This window comes from Arvicola amphibius, chromosome X, assembly GCF_903992535.2.
Source record: "Arvicola amphibius chromosome X, mArvAmp1.2, whole genome shotgun sequence".
Taxonomy (NCBI): domain Eukaryota; kingdom Metazoa; phylum Chordata; class Mammalia; order Rodentia; family Cricetidae; genus Arvicola; species Arvicola amphibius.
Genome location: NC_052065.1, coordinates 23,752,674 through 23,778,521, shown reverse-complemented (window position 1 = coordinate 23,778,521; position 25,848 = coordinate 23,752,674). Strand labels below are relative to the sequence as shown.

Sequence of the window (25,848 nt, the reverse complement as noted above, 5' to 3'; positions counted from 1 at the left end):
CATTAACTGCCTCTAAAGATGCTATTTCTTTTATTGTTATCAATGTTCCATGATTTGGGCAATTCTGAAACAACATGTTTAGTTTATAACAGGTCCATTACTGTCAAACCTGGGGCCAGGGACTGCTTCTGCTTTTTGTCTTCTTCTTGTGTTCACTGATCAAGTTAGAAAGCTATCTCCTGTAGTGAACTTTAAACTTTGTGATAACATTGTTTTTCTTTGCTGGGCAGATATTCTTGGCCTTGAGCCAAAAATATTCTCAATTTCCTCAATTTGGAAAGATCATAATGACAAGACATTTTAAAAAAGTATAGTCACTGTGTACTCAATCACCATACCATATTATACAATTAAATATGTGTGTGTATCATAGTAGCTATCATTATCCATGTGTAACGCATGTGTGCATATATATATATATATATATATATATATATATGATAGTTACATATATTCCATTTTTTCATAGCTTATCTTTTATTAGTGCTCATAATTCATTCTTTGGAAGATACACATCTGTACCAAAAAATTGGCAAAGAATGTGATCAAACTGGACTCTCTGAATGTGGCTTACATGGAGGGCTGACTGAGAAGCCAAGGACAATGGCACTGGGTTTTAATTCTACTGCATGTACTGGCTTTGTGGGAACCTACTCTGTTTGGATGCTCATCTTCCTAGACCTGGATTGAGGGGGGGAGGACCTTGGACTTCCAACAGGGCAGGGAACCCTGACTGTTCTTTGGACTGGAGAGGGAGGGGAATGGGGAATGTGGGGAGAGGGAGGGGAATGGGAGGAGGGGAGGAGGTGAAAATTGTAATAATAATAATAATAATAATAATAATAATAATAATAATAGGAAAAAAGAAAAAAATTGGCAAAGATTAATTGCTATATATGAAGACATACTTGAAAAATGAAAGGTGTACCATAGAAATGTATATTCTTTCAATCCTTTTATACTTGGAAGGGTGATAACATGTGCTTTATGAGCTATTTAGTGATGTTTGAAAAGTGCCCATTGCCATGTGTGTGTGTGTTTGCATGTGTATATGTTTATATGTATGTATATATGTATACATAATATTTAGAAATTTTACATCCAGTTATTCACATTTTCCTTTGAGGTTGTTAGAAAAATTAAAATAAAAATATATTTTTCGTGCAACAGGTAGGAAATATCACTATAAGGCTGTCTTCAATATATTTGTTTTGAATATATTTCAAGTTCTGCATTTTTCTACAAATATCAGCTTTTGGAGGTCTGACTATTTGAAGTTTTTCTTAGTATAGAGAAGACAGAGGATATAAAATTGGAACAACTTTCTCTGACTAAAAAAGAAAGTAAAGCTGTACATTTCAGGTTAGAGATGAATGGAATTGGGGAAGGTCTGGTGCTTCATGGTTTCTGTGAGCACAGAGGGATTGGGGAGCTAAGACGAAGGAGGAAGAAAAGTTGATGGGTGAATGGAATGGGAGTGCTGAAGGGGCCAATAGACCTAAGAAACCTTGAATATGGGGTTCCTAGATAATGCAAGAGCCCTTTGCAAAAAAAAATTATTGACAGAAAGTCTACCAGTAAGATGCTAGAGTCAAATTAACAAGAGCTTTGCAGATTCCAATGTAGGCTAAGAGCAACGGCAAAAGATTGAAAAAGGGGAAGTGGAAAAATAGATGCCAGGAAGAATCCATCTGAACTTGTTTATGTTGACCAAAGTGATGCCAAACTCTTGGTCTTAAATGTGTGAGCTATAGGATCTCAAGTGTGTGACTGAACTTCTATATATACCTTTGTACCAGAGAAACTATTTGACTAATACTTGAGAAATGGAAAATCCTCAGAAAATGCGAACAGTTTCTATTATTAGCAGCAATATTGCACCTACATTTCAAGTTTGCAGACCTAGGCTAATATTTTCCCCTAATAAAATGAAAAGCTTTTACTCTATTTCATCCCAGTTGCTCATGAACGTATTCTGTGGAACTGAGAGCTAACATGGCTACATCCTCCTAAGGTGTTTAAGTTCAGAGCCAGGCATATGCCTTTTACTCACAATAACAAAGGTATACAGGAATTTTCTTGAAAGATAATCAGTATCCATTTGAATTTTGTGATTTAGATATGAACACATGCGTGTGCGCACACATACATACACAGGAAGGAGGGAGTGAAGGAGAAGAGAGAAAGATGATAAATAAAATGAAAAACTGAAAGAGAAAACAGAGCATCCATTTTTCATGTAGTTAAGATAAATTGCAATTTCCCAATTACAAGGAATCAGTCTTCATTACAAACTGAGTTTTCACTATACATGGAGCTCTCCACATAATATGGACCATAATATTTGTCTCTTTATACCTACAGTTTTGTGTGTGGTGTTATGAATCAAATTCAGGGCCTTAAGCATGTAAGTTGAGGGCCCTACTACCAAGCAACATCTTCAACTCCGACAAACATCTTGATATAGAGCCTTATTTGCTGAATTTTTGAAGGAAAAATGACAGCCTGTTTGGACTAGGATTTTACTGTTTTGTTTGAAACTATTTAATAATATTAACTTCAAAATGTTCAATTATTCTGGATCTGAGTTACCTCAATATGGTTTTTTTTCTAGATCTATCCATTTGCCTGCAAATTTCAAGCTGTTGTTATTTTTTTCTGCTGTATACTACTCCATTGTGTAAATGTACCATTCTTCAGTCGAGGGGCATTTAGGTTGTTTCAGGTTCTGGCTATTACAAATAATGCTGCTATGAACATAGTTGAGCACATGTCCTTGTGGCACGATTGAACATCCTTTGGGTATATACCCAAAAGTGGTATTACTGGGTCTTGAGGTAGATTGTTTCCTAATTTTTTGAGAAGTCGCCATATTGATACCAAAGCAGCTGTACCAGTTTGCATTCCCACCAGCAATGCAAGAGTGTTCCCTTTACCCCATAACCTTTCCAGCATAAGTTGTCATCAGTGTTTTTGATTTTGGTCATTTTGGCAGGTGTAAGATGGAATCTCAGACATATTTTGATTTTGCATTTCTCTGATGGCTAAGGATGTTGAACATTTCCTTAAGTGTCTTTCAGCCATTTGAGATTCATCTGTTGAAAGTTTTCTGTTTAGGTATGTACCCCATTTTTATTGAATTATTTGTAATCCAGACCCAGAAAGACAAATATGTGGATTTTAGATATAAAGCAACGAAAAACCAGCCTACAATCCATAACCCCAGAGAACCTAGACAACAAAGGGAACCCTAAGAGGGACATACATGGATCTACATAAGAAGGAGAAAAAGACAAGATCCTACAGAGTAGATTGGGAGTGTGGGGGTCACAGGAGAGGGTAGAAGGGGAGAGAGGAGGAAGAGAGAGGAGTGGAGAAAAATGTGCCGATCAATATTTTAAAAAAAGAAAAGAAACAGAAGAAAATGCACAGAGAGGAAACACAAGAATTTTTCCTTGGCTAACTAGAGTTTTCCTACAAGGAGCTGGTAAAACACTAATAAAATGCCTTTTGTTTTTTTGAAAAATATTTTAAATCATACATTAATTTACTGAGACTTCATACCAGAAGACAAAAATTGTCAGTGTCTAGATGTGCAACTCTCTGAAATATGTATCAAGGTATTTAACTAGACTATTTGAATTAGACATTTTAACAAGTGATTTGAAGTAGAAGAATGTGTTGGTTATGGCCATGTGTTTACCAAGTGGGTTGTTATTGAACAACCATTTTATGATCCATAGAAATGTATGTGTTTGTATTTAAAGACTATTTTTGAATCCTACCCTAGTATGATATGGTGGCTATGTTCCAAGTTTGATTTTTCGCAAACATTCCCTTCACCTTTTACAACAGCTCAGTTCTAACTTCTAGTACAGTGCACAACTCCAATTCTTTGAAAACATGAGCAGCATTAAATACTTTAAAGAATTTTATTGTGTGGTTGAGGATTTTAACTGCTTTAGAATGGTGTTGATTTCAGAGTTGCTTTCTTGTTAATTTTCCTAGTTCCTTCCAAGTCCTGATGTCTTGGAAACATTTTCTGACTGCACAGCACTAAAATAAAAATGCCACCGAAGTCTATTCATATGAACCACCAACCCTTAAATGAATCGGTCACATTCTTAATGTAGGAACACAGTGTTTGCTGACATTCTGTCCAAAAGAGTAAATTGAATTAGCCTGGATAAGTCACCTGTTACAAGGAATCGAAACTGCTAAATTAAACTTTAACAAGTTACAAATAGGGGATGCTGAGTTCAAGATGAGTAACGTCATTAAGGCCTCGGTCAGTGAAGGTAAGTTTGACTTGAATATTTTTATTCAGTGAAGAGGAAATGAAGTAAAAGCTTATTTATTATTGCATTTTATAAAGATTATAGAGAAAATTAAAAACTCGGGTTTGAGAGAGCATTTAAATGAACAGGAAGTAATTCAAACAGGACATGATGTGCCCATAAATATGTAGCGTCATGGAATTTAAGAAGAGATTGAAAATCGTTTAAAACACTGAAGTCAAATAAGAAGCAGGAACAAAATGGCATTGCAAAAAAAGGATCTGAACTTGTTTTCTGATTTGAAACAGTGTCTCTCCATGTAGCTCAAGCTGGCCTTGAACCTTGTGATCCCATTGCTTACACCTCTCCAGTGCTGAGACTCCACATATAAAACTGCGTGTTTACACCTCGAACTTTACAATGTTAGTAAGGAAAAAGTGAAAACATATTAGACTTATGGAATTATCTTCATGAATAACAACATTAAGCACAGGAAATACCATGAAGGAAATAGAAAGCATCAGTACTGGAAATATTTAATTCTAAAATATAGTCATAGATGAAAAACCTCAGACTCTTTTTGTCATCCACAAATAGATATCGGAAGATTTAATGTTAATACTATTTAAGGTCATGATGGTATATGTGTATAACCCTAGTATTTGGGATGCTGAGGCAGAAGGATCTCAAGTTCAAGGTCAGCCTTGGCTACATAGCAAGACTCTGTTTCAAAAAACAATTTAAATACTTTTAATCTGTTATGAAAAGAATATTAGACATGGAATACTACACATCAAAGCTGGGCATGTTGGCTCACATGTGTAATCCTTGTGCTCAGGTAGATCTCTATGAGTTCAAGGCCAGCCTGGTTTATAAAGTGAGTTTCAGGCCAGACAAAGCAACACAGTCTGAGACTCTGTCTCAGACAAATAAAAAAAAAAAAAAAAAAAACTCCTACAAATTAAAAAACAACCTGGAACCATAAACTGTGATAGCAGTTCAGTATTTCAGGTTCTGGAGTACAAAGGCCCTGAAATAATAGCACTCTAGAGCTGAGAATATGAGATCTGCTGAGCTGCCTAGATTTGAAGCCTGATTAAGTGGCCCATTAATAGTACATAACCTCGATGATCTGCAGATGATTCTTATGTAAAATGGCATGATGATGCCTTGCCATGGCATTCTTATGAGAATTAAGTGAGTTTCTAAAATTTAAGCAATTAAAAGGCACCGTCTGGAATATTCCAAGAGTCATTTTTTTTTCTTTCAACGTGAAAAGCAAAGCAATCTCATCTGAGGGACTAGTATATACTACTAAGAAAACACCTTGATTGGTATGAACATTGAGGTTAACGGTCTTCCCAAGATCCCTTCAATCTGAAATACACAAGACCCATGCTAGGCAAAGGGGTTTCCAGAATAGAAAGAACAGCTTGCCTGCTTTGCTAACATTTGGATATTTGAATACTGACATTTTGACTCCATAGCAAACTGACATATTTCATGACCCAAAAGAGTACATTGTGTCTTTGAGCCCCATCAGGCTGCCTCTTTGATGACACATTGCTCACTTTTGCTCCAATTTTGATGTGAGAGACTATGGTAGGTATAGGTATCCATCCACTCTGGGATTCTGTATTCCCATTCTGGAAATACCCAACTCTCCCCTGGTGGTTCATTTCTAGTAAATTGTTTTCACCTTATACTCCACTGTCATTCAGCACCTCCTCCATAATTTTAGGTTTACTTTATTATACCAGTAATGTTTTCAAGTATTTTACATTGACTACAGCTTTTAATTTTACAACATTATGTGAGTGTACCCATTTTTCAGGTGAAGAAACTCAACTTTACACAGCTGATTTGCAGCATACCTAGGATAGGATGCAAACTTATGTTACCTGGCATTTTTTCATCCCAGATATACTGTATTCCCTCACATAGATAAGAATTGAGGCTCCAGGTACTAGTCCTAAGTTATTCTAAGAAATGAAATTCTTACTGTAATATTTATACAATGCTTGACACTTCAAAATGACTTTGGCAAAACATAAGAGAACTTTCATGATCTCACTCCTTGTAATCTCTGTGTAAGAAAGAATGAGTATGAGGGAAATGAGGCTAACAGAGAATATAGTGGAGGCAGTGTTTGGTAGAATTCTATCTTTAACCTGGGTCTTTGGCTATGTTCTTCCTACCAACTCCATTATTCTGTTTCCAGGGCTCAGAAAAAAAGGTATCTGTGAGTAACAGACATCTGATGGATATAGAGCCTAGGCAGGATTTTGAATTCTAGAAAGTTCTTAAACTTAAGGAAGAAACTAACTACAAAATAAAAAAGAAAAGAAAAATGACAGAAAGGGAACATGGGCATGCTAACCACTAGATGGAAGAATTAAAAAAAATATTTTGTAGCAGGTTGGGAACAAAGGAAGAAAATGTGTCTCTAAGGTTTCAAATATGAAAAAAATATCATCAATGTCATTGTCAAGAACACAGATGGAAAGGAAAGTGATGGGCACAAAGACAGGAAATGATGTTAGCTGAATAGTTATGAATATGAGGTGAAGTTGTACATGTAACTGGAAAGCTATACAGCTGATGGAAAGATAATGTCTGAAGATGAGCAACCACTTTGAGGTGACACTTAAGACTGTGGGGAGCAGCACTCGGGACAGAGGCCCGAAGATCAGGAGTTCAAGGGTATCCTTTGCTACATATCAAGTGCATGTCTAACCTGGCTTCCCCGTTGTTCATGTTGACGACATATCACAGGCAAAAGAAATAAATGGTTCGAAGCTTAAATGCCAAACTAACAGTAGAAATCCACGTGCAAAATACAAGAAGAAGAAAAGGAGACAAAAGAGAAAGCGATAGGAAAAAGGTGAATAAACAGTGAATAGAAATAAAGAAGAAAGGGGATATTTCAAGAAATAAGAAGCAATCTTAAATATCATGTACAGCAAAGGAGACTAACTCAATTATTCTGTTTCCAGAACTCAGGAAAGCAAGAAATCTATGAGTTATAGGCATAGGGAGGATTTTGAATTCTAGAAAGTTCTTAAACTTAGGGAAGAAAAAAACTGCAAAATAAAGAATTAAAAAATAACAGAAAGATAGCCACTAGATGAAAGAAATAAAAATTAAAAAAACCAAACGATCAAATCTGAATTAATCAAACACTACAATTGGATACACAGCAGCATGACATGGTGCTTGGAAGTTCAGTGCCCATAAAATGATCAAGATAGATGCGACATCATAGGGGAATTTAAAAGGAAGTTCAATATTAAAAGAGAAAGTGAAGTGACAGTTGGGACATCTTGTATGAATTATCTCTTAGAAGTTTTTTCTGTAAGACAAGAGAATCCATATTAAGCAAACATTCTTTACTAGTAAACTATATATTTATCACCTTTGTCAGTGCTAAGGATTAGACATAATAGGCAGTGGCTGTATTATTTTGATATTTGGTCTCATTAAATTGTCCAATAAAGCCTTGTATTCACTCCGTAGTCTAGGTAGGCCTTGAGATTGCAGCCCTTATTCTTCTGCCTTTCAGCTGTCTGGTGTTATGAAGTCTGTGCCATCAGGCATGGCTGCATTCTGTTTCTCTAAGAGCTCTACCCTCTGTCAAGGTTTTCTTCAGGAACTGAAGATGGCCACTAGCATTGCTCACCCTGCAATGGGGTCTCTTTGGTTTACTGATGTCTTTAAAGAAGAATCAGAAGTCCATGATGGAACATGCAGAGAAAACATAATCAGAAGTTATGAAGAAAGAGATAAAAAAGAAACAAAACAACCCACAGAATGGGATTGCTTGGGAATGAAACCAGACTGGGGAGTTCTGTGAAGTCAACCAAGTTGTGTGAATTTGAGTAGGAAGGAGATAGTAAGAGAGGAAAAGAGAGTACACACATGCAACATATGGATGTACAAAAATGGCTACAAGCAAGACAAAAGCAGAAAACACTAAAGATGATTAATCATGTTTAAGCATGTTGGCAAAACAGTCATAACGTACGCCATTGTGTGATGAAGTTAGGCAAATAAACTGCTCATTTCCCATACTTTACAGCAGCACTATCCCTACCTTCTCTTTACATACTAAATAACTGGAAGATAGTAGTTACAACAAAAATACTATATGTGCTCCAAAACATGAAGTAGTGGGAAACAAACCCTATTAGAAGACTTATCAAATGTAAATAAATTGAAGGGTAACAGAGCTAATCCATAAATTGGCTAGCAGAGAATTTCAGGAGCCTGTAAATACAGAGACAAAATGAATTTCAGTAACTGAAATACCAAAAAGATTATTTCTCGTGTTTCTCATCTTTTTGATACTAGTTGCTCATATAGAAATATATACATGTATCGATATGTGTGTCCATCTGTTGACATAGGGACTTAAGAACTGTATAGTACTTTTGAGTTCTTTAATAGTTAAGAGTTTCACTAGAGTAATAGAATGATTTCATGGATATAAGTCATCGTGTATAAACTGCAACAGTCATTCACAGAAGCTGCTGTCAAGTCCGCTCATGAATAAAGTTCAAAATGAAAATCTTTAATTCCTTCATTTATATTATTTTATAGTACTTTACATACATTTTTCACTTATAACCTTATATGTTCAATCATTCTCTAATGTTTTAAATGTAAACTCCTATTGTCTCTAAGTATACAGTTTGATACAATATTGCAAGAACATTTTCAGCAATTCATGGTGGGTCCTGTAAAACTATAATGTCAGCATTGATTCATAGGCAGGATATTTGCCACAAGTTTTAGGCTACTGCGGGATGCATAGTGAGCCCCTCCTACATGAATTTCATTTATAAAAAGGAAAGTAGTAATCCTAATTAAAACACTCTATATTTAAAAAAAAAATAGCATGATTTGAGGTTAGGCTGAGCTACAGAGTAAGTTCCAGAGGGGGCTGCAAGTGACAGACCTGCATCAAACAAAGAAACCATAGACAATAGAAAAGAGATTGGTGTGAATGTAAATATAATTTAATAATGCTAATTACAATATCTGAGATTTCAAATAAATGAAAGAAATTCAGAGCAAAAGAACCCCCTAAGTTATATGGAGAGAGGCATGGAAAGTCTTTGGCAAAATGACCAGCACTTTTGTTATGAACTTGATGTATTTTTGTCATTAGGATGCCTACTGGGTTTCAGAGATGGTTGACTTTTTAGTAGACTCTACCACAGAATTCAATTTGAATAATGACTTAAAAAAACACTTAAATTTTTCACTCAAAGCCATGCAACTCTTAGTAGGGTAACAGCCCCTTTTTCCATTTTCTACTTTAGGATGAAACCCAGTATCAAGTGGTAGAAAGAATTTTTTCCCCTAACCAAGAAACTTTGCCCACTTCAAATAATTGCAAAATACAAAAATCAAGAAACCAAATATCACACTAGAGGTCCCTAAGGAAATCAGTCTTACCTCAGTAAGGTTAGAACGCTTTTGTAGGCTCATTTTTCTTACAGTCACACAAACTGTACTGGACTACTTGACCCTCAGGAAGTCCTACGAGCAGGAACTTGAAAAACCAGCCTCCCTTGCTCCCACAATATGTTTACACGTTAAACACACCCAGTGACACACAGTAATAATGTTTATCTGTGGCAGACAGCTATTTCAGGAAGCAAGCAGTGTTTATTAAGCTGAGAAAGGATTGGGAGAGGGAAGGTAATCAATTTCATCTTGTAAACATTTAAGAAGATCTTGACATGGCACCCTTTTTATACCTATATTTTGAAGGTAATTCCTTCTTCAATATTCTTTGCTACCCATGAACACCACAATTCATACAAAGCCTTAGGGGAAAGGGAAATAACTGTGTCAGGCACTGTTTAAAGTGCTTTACATGTATCAACTCCTACATTCCCTCCAAATTATTAATCCTATGGTACTGGCATGACACTCATACTAGAAATTTTAACAAGAGTAGCTTTTTCAGTTACTCAATTACAGACCTAAGTCTCACAGTCTGTTATTTAACCGTGACTGAACAATGAAGAAGATTTTCTTAGAACCAGTATTGTGGTACTGGGCACAAGGTAAGTACTATTAAACAACTGTTAAAATCACTAGTACCATCCTTAAGAAGTTCTTCAAGCTTACACTGTAAATACTTCTTTTGACATTAATATTCCTGTAACTAAGCAATGACATTGAGAATAGGGCAAAGTGACTCTCAAATTGGCAGACTCTCTAATTGGACTCTTCCTTGCTGCCTTGGCTGACCTGAGCAAAAGAACTCTGTCAGTTGTCCAGCAGGATTCCCCTCATGTGACAACCAGATATCTAGAACACTCCACAGATACCTTGAGGAAGCTACAGGACAATCGCAGTCCATTGTTCTAGCACTTGAAAGCATAGCGTCAGCCAGGGCAGTTGTAAACAGTTTGTGCCACATTTTCTAATTATCACAAACTGCAATGAACACATTGTTTCCCTGTCCCCATTACTCCAGTTTGTTCCCTTCTTTCTCCCACCTTACTTTAGACCTCTTCGTCTCCCTTAGACTTCCTCGTGGACTTCCCTTTGGACTTTCACACATGCACGCGCACACATACACATGTGCACACACACACATGCACACACAGATTCCACATATAAGCAAAAATGTAACACACATGTATCTTGTTTGTTAAGACAGACTCACATTGTAGCCCAGACAGGCCTAGTACTCACTATGTAGTCCAGGCTAATCTTAAAATCATGCCAGCCTTCCTACTTTGCCCTTGCAATGGCTGGAATTCTAGCTGTGAGGCACCACTGGTGTACCTGCTTTTTACTATTATATTTTGGAATCACCCGCAGAATTGTCTAGATCAAGTTGACCGATGGTCACGTCTTTAAATGAATACCTTGATTCTTAATTGATGTGAAAGACTCAGTCTCTGTGGGTAGTTCCATTCTGTAGTCAAGGGGTCTTGAATTATATAAGACAGGAAAAGGGTAGGTTAGAGCTAGAATTAAATAGGCAATATAGGCGCATTTGTTCTTCTCTGCTTTTGACTGTGCATGTGCTGTGTTTAGCTGCTTGAGTTCCTGCCTGACTTCCATTCAATGAAAACCTAGAATTATAACCCAACTAAAACCTTTTAACTGTTATACTGTTTTTGTCAGGCTATAAAATCAAGACAAATTGGTACTGAGCTAGTAAGTTGGTTTTGTAACAGTCCTGACTATGTGGCTTTTATGCTAAGACTGCTTTTGTATGGGGAATGTGAAGCATTTGGAACTTTGGTTTCGAAAAGCTGTTAAGTACTCAGAGTCTAATAGGTCATTCTTCTGGGAGCCTGAAAAGCAAAAATGCTGAGAGTAAAAGGTTTAGATCGTGTTTCAGAGAGAATAAGGATTTTGTTGTCAGCTAGTCTAGAAAGAATTAATGTGATACATTAGCTAAGAATCTCTGTGTGCTGGTCATGCTGAGGCTGAAAAAATCAGTTGTGCTTCTCAACAAAAGAGACCAGCAGCACTGAAGCGAAACATCTACTTCACTGGGACAATATGAAATGGTTTTCTCAAGCGCAGCCCACAGAAGCTGATACAAGTATGGTCTAAGGGACTAGTTCACATGTCAAGCCTAAGTTGGCGATGTAATGATTGTCCCATAGTACTCATTTTGTAGGCAAGAAAGATGAAAGAATAAGGGGATCATGGACATCAGGCAAGGTGGGGTAAGAGTTTCTGCAGAGAGGCCCTGAGAGGGTAAAAGTGATGCCTCTGTTACAATGGAGGTGTAAGGATATTGAAGATGTCAGCAGTGTGGGATGTCCACAAGAAGTGAAGTTGTGCAGTGCAGCTGGCCTACAAGACAAGCTGTATGTGCAGCAGCAGAGTTGGAAGGAAAGGCTACAAGCCTCAGATATCAGGCAATGCGCTAGAGGGTTGAGTTTATATACATGAATTTTGGTTTTGCCTAATAGTGGTTTGTCGTATACTCAGTTCTTCCCTTTTGGAATAAGAATGTTCGGTATAAAATTAATGACTTGGAATTTCTAAAGTGACTTGAGACTTTTACAGGAGGTTTTGGATTTTTTGTTGTCTGTTTGTTTCTTTCGACAGGGTTTCTCTGTGTAACAGCCCTGGCTATCCTGGAACTCACTCTGTAGACCAGGCTGGCCTCGAACTCACAGAGGTCCGCCTGCCTCTGCCTCCCGAGTGCTGGGATTAAAGGCATGTGCCACCACTGCCCGGCTTGGTTTGGGATATTTTTAAGTGTTGCCATTAAAAAGAAACTATGAGAATTTTAAATTTGGACCATATTTTAGATTATTAAATAGCATCAGATTTGGGGGACAATGGTTGTAAAGTGTGTTCTATGTCAACTTAATAGGGGGTAGATTGTGCTTATTAGTTTTAACTGTTAATTTGACATAACCAAGAGATACCTGGGAAGAGTGATAATAAACAATTATCTAAAGCAATTTGGCCTATATGCATGTCTGTAGGGAATTGTCCTGATTATTAATTGACCAAGTCCACTGTAGTTGGCACTATTCCCTAAGGTGAGCTGTCAGCTATATTTGAGTAAGGGAAAGTAGCCTAGAGCAAGCAAGTGTATGTTTATTCTCTCTCTCTCTCTCTCTCTCTCTCTCTCTCTCTCTCTCTCTCTCTCTCTCTGCTTTTGACTATGGATGTGATGCTGTAATATCCTGCCATGAATTCCCTGCAATAATGAACTATAAGCTGAAATTATAAGCTAAATAAACCTGTTCCTCCCCTTATCTATTTATAGTCATCTTACTCTGAATGAGCCCTACTTTTTATATCTTAGAAGCTAAGAAGGGTCAGTTCTGGCTAGTACTCAGATGAGATGGAGAACTAATCCCTGTTATAAGAGAGGTAATAGATAATATGGTTTGTCACATCTTGTTTGTATGTTTTTGGATCAAATAAATTAAGAATGGAAGCCACTGGGAGAATGTACTACTTTTGCTTTGTTTTGCTTAAGAATCTGGGCTAATATTTACTATATCTCTGGTTACTCTTGACTGTGAATGAAACTGCAGAAGTGAAGTTGTGGGTACTATTCTTTTGACCTGTATGTGTCCTTCTGTGTCTGTAATTCAGAAATGCCTTCCCCTCCATTTACATGAGTGTATCATATGTCCTACTTCTGAATAATACTAATACATTAGTTAATAAAATCTCTGAGTTGAAAGGAATTCTTTCAGTTATATATTTAATATAATCACTTTAAGAATTAAAAATCACATAAAGATACACAAATCTCTGTCAAACAAGACTTGCTTCGTATTTTGTTTTTTGGTTCTTCTTGTCACTTTGAGGGCTAAGGGATCACCTGGAAGTTGACAAAATACTAATTCTGCCTGGGCCTGGGAGGTTGCCTCTGGGAGAGATTAGCATTTGAATCTGCAGGCTGTGTCAAGAACTCCATAGCTGATGCTGGTAGATGTCATCTAACTCCCTGAGGGCCTCAAAAGAACAAAAAGGTGGCTTGGAGAGGGGCGGAGTGGGGGTAGGGGTGGAAGGGAGGGAAAGGAAGGGGGAGGAGGAGGGGAGGTGATGGAAATTTTTAATAAAAAAATGAGAAAAATAAATAAATAAGAAATAAAAAAATGTATGGACTTCATGATTTAAATACTGAAGTACAGGATAAGTTAAAAGATATAGTAACAGAATATCAAAGGTAACTTTTAAATTAATAAACTGAATGTGAGAAAATCTAAAAAAAAGGCAGAGACAGTGCAAACTTGTTCTTTCTGACATGAGACATTCACTTTCCCCCCTTAGCCATCAACATTCCTAAATTTGGGGCTCAGAGATGCAGGCTAGGAACTTAATGCCATCTCTGACCCAATTACATCTGACCCAATTACATGGTCAGATTTCCTGAGTACCAAGCTTGCAGACTGAGGACCTTTTTGGCCCCTATGTTTGAGATAACAAATTTAAATAGCAAATCTATTTCTGAGATACCATGTCGGCATAGCCAGTTCTTGCACAGAAGGGATGTTTCTGTGATGAGGGCAAATTTTCTGTACCAAGTTAATTTTGTTTTATATGACTACTGTTCCTGTTCCAGAATAAAAGCCCATTTGCCCTATTCTGGAATAGGAAAAATAGTCATATAAAACAAAATTAAATTGGTACAGAAAACTTCAGAAAGTTTATAGAACCGTAATTTGAAAGAGGAAACAAATTCGTTTTAAATATCTTCAAGACTGACTCAGAGTTCATGAGTTAATGCATAAGATTTTCAAAAAGGGAGACTTTAGAACCACATTTTTATACTGGATACTGAACTCAACTGGAGAATTTGACTTGATCTAGAAAATAGAGAAAGTTTTGTTTCAGCTTGAGTATGGTTTAAAAAAATATGCTTCAGGGCCAGTCTTCAGATGTATCCATTTTCTGTGTTGGTAAACATATTAGCAAAAACTTGGTGGCTTAAAAAGCATGCATATTTATATGCATACAGCTCTGGATGTCAGAATATGTAAGCTCATTTTCTTTTTATTCTTAGTAATGTACTCTGAAGAAGTTATGTACATTTATATAGTTTAATCATATTCACCCCCATTATCCTCTTATTCTCATTTCTCCTAGTCAATTCCTCTATTTTACCATCTAGTCCTATTTTCATGTCTTTTATTTGACTCATCAAATTTTATTAAGGTTTCTTAATGGCTATTTAGTGAAACACAGGCAACTTGACCAGTGACTATACCTCTGAGGAAAAAAAAAAAACCAACTGTTTACTGCCAATCACCACTGAAGAAAAAAGAACTCCCCCCACCAACAACTGTTAACTGTCAATACCTGCTCCTGCTTCCATGATGGAGTGTTGAGTGTTGATAGGCTCCACCTCATTCAGAACCTGGGCGGGTAACCACAGCTGCCAAGCAGATGTTATATATCTGAACAAAATAACATCAACTAATCTATAATTATATCATAGTATAAATAAATTATTCTTACATCATCATACCCTGTATTGTTCCCTTTAACATAAAAGGAAAGGTCTGGGCATATAATCACAGGACTTGATGATTGAGCCAGGAAAACTGCCCCAAGTCTAAGGCCAGCCTGAAAAGCAAAGTTAGTACAAGGCTAGCTAGGGCTACAGAGCAAGGTCTTATCACAAAAAAACTAAAAATAATATCAACAAAGAAAAGAAGAATAGTTTGTAGTATTTATTTAACTATTTCTTGTATTCAGCACTTTAAGCAACAGGTAAGCAAGCTACAGTCTCTTTTCAAGCTTCCATGGTCTTATCATAAATGTTCCAATACCCCGACAATTTTATTTGTATCTTTCTTCAAGTCAACTTAAATTTGGAGACTTAAATACTTTGAAATTTATTTTATACATAAGATGTTCTTTTTTCAAAAATCTTTGGAAAGTTACACATATTTATTCTGTCACTTTGCGATAAGCAAGATCTTTTGAAAAAGATTTATCTGATATACTATTAGCCTTGAGTTACATGCAAAACGATATTCAGGCAAGAGATTCTCCACAACAATAACATTTTCTTAAATCAATATAGCTTCTAAGTGTATTCTAAAAGCTTATTCTTATATATACAATTAAGTGAGGTTCTCCCCTTCGTCAGAGAAACTTCTGTTTTACAGAAGACATTACACTATAGAAAGAAACAACTGGTCAAAATGCAACAATAAGTGAGCATGGGATTCCCAGTTCCAGTTGGTACATCTACAAAGCATGCTGTACATCTAAATCTCAGGGAACATCCCAGAAGAAGGTTGAGGAGGATTGTAAGAGCCAGGAACCACTACCGCTGCTAGGAGACAGTGTCTTCTACATGTAGCATCTGTGAAATCTCTATAATATGGTTGCCTAAACAGGACCCACTTTATGATAACACCAGTCAGCATATCGATGTGGATAAAGAAATTTCTCAAGGCACCATTCCTGGTTTTAAAAACTACAGGTAATCAATGGCTGCAAAGAAGGAGAATCCATTTTTCCCAGAGAAAAGCCTCCAATCCCAAATGACCAGCACTGACCACACATCTACACAAGTGGACTAAGAAGGTTTTATGTGGGTGGGTGGCAGTGGATGGATGTTCCAGAAGAGCCTATGCATTCAAGTGGGGCTTGGGAGGGGCTGGATGAGGATGAGGGAGTGATGAAATTATGCAGGTACCGTGTACTTACTCATTTATGACATTCTCAAAAAATGTTAGGACTTTTAAAGTGATAATGTATTTTAGAATATGTATTAATTTTACCATGACATCTTGGGGCACAGAACTACATGAATTTGTTAAATACAAGTGATTTTGTCAGTGATTATTATTTTTGTTTTATATTACAACAGTAAGGATGAGTTCAAGCTGTGCAAACTGCCACAAACAAATACATATGAGTGAGTCATCACTGGAACGCTATAGAACCAAGTAAGACTTGTAGAAAGTAGGATCTGTCTTGCATTGGGTATCAACTAATCATTTTTATCTAAATATAACTACATACATTCTCAGGCAGTTTGATATCACTAGAAGTCAGAAATTGTGATTTCTTTTCTGACCAGATAAAAATGTCTATATTTTTATATACCTGTAGCCAAGTGATATTCCTTTTAAAGCATCATGTCATCTTAATGATTACAACTGATGCCTAGACTAGAATTTTACCTATCACTTTGTAATTTTTTTTTTTTTGGTTATTCGAGACAGGGTTTCTCTGTAGCTTTTTTAGAGCCTGTCCTGGAACTAGCTCTTGTAGACCAGGCTGGCCTCGAACTCACAGAGATCCGCCTGCCTCTGCCTCCCGAGTGCTGGGATTAAAGGCGTGCGCCACCACCGCCCGGCTACTTTGTAATTTTTACACCAGGAAATAAGACATTGAATGTTGTTATTATTATAAGAACCCATTTGTTAGAATCCTATTTTGAAAATATTAAAGGCCCTTTCTGAAAATTGATCCTTCCCTTGGCAGCATCCTTCAGGAAACTGGCAAGGATCAGCAGACCTGGGCTTTCAAAATACTTCTGTTCCCAAAGGCAACTCATCATATGAAATAATTTTATTTCTCAATTCTTGTGTTTCTGCCCAAACCAAGCAACTGTTACCCTCCAAGATCCTCCTATCAAATCTTAAGTTTTTATTGTTGTTGTTTGCTTAGTTGGTTGTTGTGGTGATGTGAATAAGAATGACCTCTATAGTCTCATAGATTTGAATGCTTGATCACCAGGGAGTGGCACTATTTGAAAGGATTATAAGGTGTGGCCTTATTGGAGGAAGTGTATCACTGATGATGGATTTTGAGGTTTCAAAAGCCCATTCCAAGCCCATAATATCTCTCTTGGCCATCTGATCAGGATGTACCTCTCAGCTACTTCTTTGAACCATTTCTCCCTGTATGCTGCTATGCTTCCTGTCATGATGACAATGGATTACACCTCTGAAAATGTAAGCAAGACCCCAATTAAATACTTTCTTTGATAAGAGTTGCCTTGGTCATGGGCTTTGAAGTTTCAAAAGTCCATGCCAAGCCCAGAGTCTTTCTCATAGACCAGCATAAGAGGATGTAGCTGTCAGTTACTGCTCTAGAACCATTTCTGCCCCTGTACTAGCATGCTAATAAAGGACTGAACCTCTGAAACTGCAAGCAAGTTCCCAAATTAACTGTTTTCTTTGATGAAAGTTGCCTTGGTCATGGTGTCTCTTCACAGCCATAGAACACTCAGAGTTGTTTTTCATTTGATTGGTTGGTTTTGTTTTTTGAAACATATTTTTATGAAGTTCAGCCTGTCCCCAAGTATATTATGTAGCTTAGGTTTCCGTGAACTACTTATTGTTCTGACTTAACTCCCATGTGCCATCTTTATAGGTATGTGACTCTATTTCTGACTATAAAAGTCCCCATGATCTATCACAGTCCCAACATTGTTTAAAAGTCCAGTCTTTTCCTGAGTCTCAGAGTAATCTCTAACGGTAGCTGCTTATAAAACCAAATTGCAAATTACATACTTTTTCTTGTTAGAAATGGAGTCACATACCTATAATGAACATCAATTCTTTAAAATGACATTGTGTGCTAATGTGAGCCATGTCAGATCCTGATCCTGGCCTGCCATGACACTAATGTGATCACAGACCTGACAGAAGTCTATTGGGAAACATGGAGACTACCGTGTGAACCTATTTCTGGGATTTAATTATACCCTTCCCCAACAGAGCACTAATAGGTGCTGGTTTGTCTCAAAGTATCCAAGCTACAGGGAATCCATCCTTACCCTCTCCTTTTCATTTCACACAAATGCATAGAGACTATAATTGGGTGAGCTCATGACTTCCTAAGGGCGTCAGTGTTCACACTGCCTTATTACCTCCCTTGGGAGTTGGATTCCTTGTGCTTGTAGAATGGGCATTTGATAGGGGCTTCATTAGGCTTTTACTGTGCTCCCCATGGAGTCCATGTTTCCTATAAAACCCGTAGGCCCGACTCAACACAATGTTTAAATGGAGAACAGTATCCCCGTTGATTCTTGACTTTACAACAGCTTTGCCAGCCATGGATGAATCAAACCCAACCTCCAAACTCATGCCCAGAAAAGGAAACTAACTCTTTGGTGTGGGATTCTGAATTAAGTGTAGTTTTCATCTACAGACCTTAGACTACTGCATTAACTATAAAATCTACACGGAGCCACTCTATGTATTTACTGTAACTTCCCCTATACTAAGCCATTTCCTTTGTGATGCTATCCTGTGACATAGCCAGAGTCACAGGATATTGGTTTCCCAAAAGACTGTTTTAGACAACTATAAGCCTCAGGGATAAGCTAAATAAATGACTTTTCAGTATCAGGCAGCTATTTAACAAACTTAGTTAGTACTCTAAACCTGAGAACTTGGCTGGCTTCACACAAAGAACATTATTTGAGGAAGGGGTATCTGAGTATAATAACTAATTCCATGTCATTCTCACTGAAGGCCCCAGTTAGACCTGCCTGAATGCAGGGCTTAAGCCAGTTAGCAGTCGTTATTTATCTTACCACTGTACACAGAATAATATAATCCACACACCATCTTAGCACCATATGTATTAATACTTGTGTACATCCCCTCTTTTAAAATGAGGCAGAGAATTTTTTCCAAAGGAAAATATAGATCATAGCTTCTATTTTGTATATTTCATTCTAGTTTCACTGTTATCCCTCAGTGTTCTGCAAATACCCCTTGTAGGTAAAATGGCCACCCAAAGAAAACACGTTGGCCCTGAAATCAGAGAGCCAAAAAGAAGCACACTTTGATGCTGAAACCAGAGCCAAAGAAATACACTCTGTCCCTGAAGTATTCAGCACAAAAACCAACCAATCCCTGGGCACAAAATCCAGCCAATCTTTAAGCTTGTTCAGACTCAGGGATTGAAATCTGGCAAATTCTCACCCTGAAAATCTTCACCCTGGAAAAAAAAGCCATCCTCTAAGAAGCCCTATATAAGCCCTGAGCCTGCTCAGTTTGCTACTGCCTTTTTCCACCCCAGCAGAGGCAGCCGCCCTCCTGGATTCTTCCCTCCTAATAAATCTCTTGAATGAGGTTTGGGGGAAGACCTTTCTGTGGACCAGACAGGGAGCCTGGGTGTGATGTGGCAGGGTCTTCTGTTTTAATAAAGAAACTGCCTTGGCCAGCCCTTAGGTGGGTGGAGTAGACAGAACAAGAAAAAGGAAGTGAGGTAGATGGCTCAGACAGTTTCCCTGCCTCTCCTCTATGGGGCAGACTGCCGTGCCTCTCCTCAGTGAGAGAGATGTGATGAAGCCAGCCGCCAGGTCAGACATGCTGAATCTTTCCCGGTAAGACACCACTCATGGTGTTACAAAGATTATTCGATATGGGTTAATCAAGATGTGAGAAAGAGGCTGAAAATAATGGGCCAGGCAGTGTTTAAAAGAATACAGTTTGTGTGTTGTTATTTCTGGGGCATAAGCTAGCAGGCGGCCGGGAGCGGGGTGTCGGGAAGCCGGCCCACAGCTCATCACTACATGGGTGGAGTGGAGCCGAGCAAAGCAAGGCTTTAACACTTTCATTGAAGAAACCTTCCACTACTAGACAGGGAGTTGTTACATTCAAGGAACCTGAGCAGAGCTGTACCAACTTAGGGGCTGGGGAAACCCTCCCCTGCAGGGGGAAACCTTTCTCTGGACCAGGACTGTAAGCTGCTGTGCTTATGAGGACTTTGTGGTTCTCCTTGAATCCTGACTGCCAGGATCCCTTTCCATCCAAGCTGTAATGCTTATACCCCTGATCGTTGAGGTTCACGTCAATGGTGTGCCACTCTTCTCCATGACCTTCCCCACCCACTGCCGTCACCTGCTGTCCTGAATCATTCCCACCCATGAATGAAGTCTTGCCCACCAAAGTCTGTTTTCCCCAACCCTGCTCCAGGTAGCAGCACCACATTGGTAATCCCAAAGCCTTCTTTGCTCACAGCTCACCAGGATGGCTTCTCTGTCATCTCTCTCAGCCACTTCATCACATCAAGGTCACTGTTCAAACAAGCCCCATTAGAATCCCCCCATCACCGTTTAAGTGTCCCATGCTGACCACAGTTTCTTTTCCAACCCCATACCCCACTCCATCCCACATCCTAAGTCCGGCATTCTTGTGTGTTTCATGGTCACCTCTAGCTCAAAATGATGGACCGAAAAGAATCAGAACCACTGGTAATGGTTTAGACAGTTTTAATAACATGCCTAACTTACCCCCCAGTTAGGGGGACATGGGGGCAAATTGAGGCTCAAAGTATGAGCCTCCAGCCTCTCTGAGACTTAGATATCAGTTCTCATCGGGTTTTGATGTTTCAGCGAACGAAGATTTGCTGTCAACTTTGAAGATTTTACGAAGATGTTTGTTGCTCTCATCAGCCCAGGATACATGCTCTGGAATTATGCGCTTCCTGCTCCTAGCTTGGGCCTGCTTGCCAGACAGGTCAAGTACATTAGCTGTCAGGTACTCTAGTACACCAGCAAGGAACACTGGTGCAGAAGCACTCAAACGCTGAGAGAAGTTTCCTTCTCGAAGAAAGCGCTCAATTCTGCTCACCGGGAAATTCAGTTGAGCTCTTGTGGAGCGGGAGATGTTAATCTTTTGCCGGTTCTCTTCCATTGTGCCCGTTTGAAGAGTTGAGTGCCCGTTTGAAGAGTTCCATTCAGCTCCGGATCTTTTCTGGTCTGGGTCTCTCAACACATCGGCTTTTATAGCCACCAAGTGCTCATCCCTGCTCCTCATTGGTCAGGAGGGCATTTGTGATAACACACTTTGTTATGTCATTAGTGCCCACTGGACTCTGGTCCTCCTCCTCCAGTCTAGAAGTGTCCATGTTAGGAAACTGCTCACATTTCTGAGTATATCCTCTTTTGGGAGGAAATTGTTCTACTTTATTTCACCAGTACAGCAAATGTTAATTTTTCAATTAAAACTGTCCAACCTACTTTAGTATACCATTGCATCTTCTAAGATTCTACCATTGCCTTTGACATTTTGCGCATCCTTGTGTAAACTGTTGGGCACTGACAGATCTGTCACAGTTTGAACATGAAATGCCGCCCCCCCCCTCCACAGGCGGATGAGTAACATCAGGGAATCCATCAGTATACTTAGACTTTGTTTAGGGATTAAAAAGCTATCGGATGTGTAAAATCTGGGTTCTGGCCCATGGTTTTGGATTATTATAGAAGTAAATCTAGCCCTCTGAGACAGTTTCAGGGCAGTATTGCAGAAGAAAGGCCTTAATCTGGGGGAAGGCAGAATAGGTGGATTAAAGAGGCTAGATGGATAGTTCTATGTGATCAAGTAGTCACCTTTTATTAGATTTTGTTCAGTACCTGAAGTGGAATTTGAGGTTGGACTTGTTTGATTCCCTTTTGGCAAGTCCTTTACACAATAGGCCTGGGAAAGGAAGTAAGTTCAAAGAAAGAGACCTTATAGCTTCAACTCTACAATTCAATTACGGGACAAGTATGAGCAAATCAACCAGTATTCTCATAGAGCAGAACTTTCTCAACTGACTTGAGATAAAATAGACAAATGGACAGTAGAAATATCTGGCAAGCGTCATTCTCTTCTGTCTTCTGTCAAAAGTGACTGATTTAGATAAATTGCAGATTCTCTAGAGCAGCGCATCCTGAAAACAGTTGCTTAACAATTCCACCTCTTCCAAAATGTCTGTTTCCATCTGACTTCGCCTTCCCTCCACCATCATCTGAATGCTCGTGTCCACAGTGTGGAAGCCTTGCCCGATACCCATTTTCTTCTGATCTGAGACCTTCCCTCCCTTGACAGACTTCCAAGTAGATTTTCTGGTCACCAGCAGTGTCTCCTAAATTACCATACCAAAAATCCAACTTGCCAGAGAGGCTCCAGCCCACTTCCAAGCTTCTCTGAGGTTTCTTTAGTACTCAGAGTCGATGGGGGAACTTCTGTGCCCTCCCCTCCACCCCATTTCTCCCATCACTCAATTCCTCCCCTCCACCCAAGCCAACCCCAGGAAGAAGTACTCACTATGCTCACTCTAAATCACCCATTCAAACACCCATTACTACCCACAACTTCCATCCTCCACCCTCTCCTAGTATCTTATGAAAACCTCTAACTCAGAAAGGCAAATTAAGAGTCAGAACAACTAGCTTTCATTTAAACACTTTATTAGTATTCATGGACACCAGGGGAACCTCCTCTGCTATTAGCCTTCATGGTCCTAGCTGAGTCCGTGAGGCTTCCCACCCTTGGGTTCTGGCCCCCATGCTTCAGCCACTCCTTCTGGGTCCAGGCATCTCATCAAACAGAGAGAAGGGCGCGTTCTTGAAGGCATGAGCGGGTTCACGTTCGGTGTTTCCTTGCCTCTCTCCGTCTTGTGGGATGTCTTGCTGGCTGTTGATGTTGGCTTCGGAGCCCGCCACCTCCAGGATGTAGTCGGTAAGGTAATCAAGCATCGCGAGAAGGAAATCGGAAGTGGTGGAACCTAGGCAGGGGGTGTATTGCTCTTCCTGCAGTAGGCGGTACACGTAGTTCACAGGAACCTCTACATCAGGCCTAGGAGAAGGATCTTCCATCTTGCTGTCACCGCAAGGCTGTTCTTGGTTCTCCGTCCCTGACATGATGGTTTTGATGGACTGGGCTCCGGTAAGCTCCTGCTTGGTTCACCAGCAGGACTGGTTTTCTGAAGATAATGTTCAGCCCTGCCCATTGCATCCCAGCTTGGTCAGGAGCTGCCTTTATGACATCTTAGGCTTTGAGATGTCACTGGTGCCCACCAGGCACCAAGGAGTTCAAACTAGGCCTCAGCCTAGAAAGATCTGTCACAACAATCTGACCTCCCTAGGGTGATTTTGAGAGACATTTAACTCCCCTCAATTACACTCGAATTAACAGCGTTTGTAGAAATAATGTGTTTTAGTTGAAAACTGTCTGTTTATTAACCTTTCATTAGTTACAGGGCGCTGATACACATGTCAAATATACTTTCCTCGTAGAGGTTTAACTGACCTCCTCAGGCAGTATTGAGAGTCATTTTGATTCAATTTACTTATTGAAGTAGGCTTGCTTAAAATTCCTGTACACTATTTGTATTCTCCTTTGAACATGTTCATTCCATATCCACATGAATTTTTCCAATTTGAAAAACATCTATTTTTGGAAAAGGACATGCTCAAAAGTCTCACTGACTCTGTAGCTTGAGATGCCACCCTTCCTCCCCTAGTACTCTCCTGGAACAGATTTGCTCTTCAATACCATCTCTATCGTTTCCCCTTCTGTTATGTCCCCATTAGTTCCTCCACATACTTCCTTGTATGGCTTTGGGCAGCTCTTTCTAGGGGGTTCTTTCTGACTCCTCTCCTTTTCCTGAATCCTGCTGCCTGGGATCTTCTTCAGTTCCCCTTTTCCTTTCCCTGGGGTTCTTGCCACTAGGATGCCACTCTCTTCCCTGTTTTGAGTTTCAGTTCCCTTTCCTTCACTCTAAAGCCCTCAAGTTCAGTCTTGTATCTCCTTCTTGTATGACTCTGATCATTTGGGGGCTCTCTGTTGGCATCTGCCTCCTCGGTTGCTTCTCTGGTTTCACCTGCTTCAGAAGAGCCCATAACTACTTGTTCTCTGTGAAGCCGTAGTGTCCAGTGCGGATGATTTTAAACCCCTTTCTTGTTTTGCTGTTCTCTTCTGTAGACACTACTCTCTTCCATAGCTACAGTAATCCCGGAAGAGCACTTAGGGTGCCGGTTCCTCAAGAGCAACTCTCTGAGAGACACTATTGATCTCTCTGTCTGTGCACACTCCCTGCTTGTATCCCTGCCCACTTTCCAACCTGCTTTCTGTCTTTCTGGTCAAAGATGTCCTGGCTCCACAGGCCTTTCCTGGTTTCCCCTTCTCTTGACATGAGCACAAACAGAAAAGCAAATAATGGACATACTCTCATTCAAAAATAGCTTAATAATTTAAAATTTAATTTAAAATAATTTAAAAATAAATCTCAGCTCTACCACTCTTTGATAAATGCCTACAGTACATATACTTGCTCCACCACGTCCATTGCTACACTGTTCACAATAGCCAGGAAGCAGAAACAACCTAAATGCCCTTTAATGGTTGAATGGATAATAAAAATATAGAATATCTATACTATGGAAAACTCTTCAGCTATAAAAAAATAAAACCATGAACTTCTCAGGTATAGAACTAGAAAAAGATCATATTGAGTACACCAACCCAGACCCAGAAAGACATCCCCCCTATGTTTTCTCCCATTGGAGGTTCCTAGCTCCAAATCTTCAGATGTAAGTACATATCCTAGAGTAATTACAGAAACTATCAACATAAAGGGGAACCACTGACAGGGTCGGGGTGGGGGAGTAATAGAGAAGGGAGTAGCAGGGTCCACGTGATCTTATAAGGGCATGGGAGAAAAGTAGTGGTTTTAATTAAGGAGGAGGAGAGAAAAACACAGAAGGATGAAAGTATCAAATAGCGGGTAGGATATATGACAAAGTTAAAAGGAAAAACTACAATATACTTGAGATTGTATATAAATATGCACATATAATTTGAATGAAATTTTATCACCTGGGCTGAAAATGTTCCCTACAAGAAGCAAAGACCCTCTAACAAAAACTCAACACCAGGCATGGGAGACCTCCTTTGGTTCGTGTTCTTCAAAGAGACTCTCCAAACCTACATCTATGACTATTGTACTTGGTTGACCCACAGAAATAGAAAGTAAGTCCATATTTCTGAAGAAACAAATCACTTCAGACATGGGACCCAGAGGCCCCTGATCTGGAACTGACCTGAATACCTCATCCCTGAGAAGTACTAATAGGTACAATGAAAGCACCTAAAGGAGAAGAGCAAACATTCATCCTTCCCAGTTATGATGCCCATGAACTACCACCACAACAAGAGTGATACGGTAACCCTAGGGATGCAGTAGTAATATGGAATACCTTGGTGGTAAGCAACAGCTCTCTAATTGTACTTAAGGCTCACTCAACAAAAACCAAGTGCCCAGGACTAGTGAAGTCATGGACCTTGGAAGAGAACCTACAACCACCAAT

General features: G+C 39.0%; 2 protein-coding genes across 2 annotated transcripts; both read right to left on the bottom strand.

Moving 5' to 3' along the window:
- Positions 1–21,079: 21,079 nt before the first annotated feature.
- LOC119804180 (histone H2A-Bbd type 1-like) lies at positions 21,080–21,532 on the bottom strand. The gene has a single exon (XM_038315680.2). The coding sequence runs from the start codon at positions 21,530–21,532 to the stop codon at positions 21,080–21,082; it is 453 nt and encodes a 150-aa protein (XP_038171608.2).
- A 1,517-nt stretch (positions 21,533–23,049) lies between these two features.
- Positions 23,050–23,400, bottom strand: LOC119804544 (huntingtin-interacting protein M). The gene has a single exon (XM_038315931.1). The coding sequence runs from the start codon at positions 23,398–23,400 to the stop codon at positions 23,050–23,052; it is 351 nt and encodes a 116-aa protein (XP_038171859.1).
- Between the last annotated feature and the right edge of the window lie 2,448 nt (positions 23,401–25,848).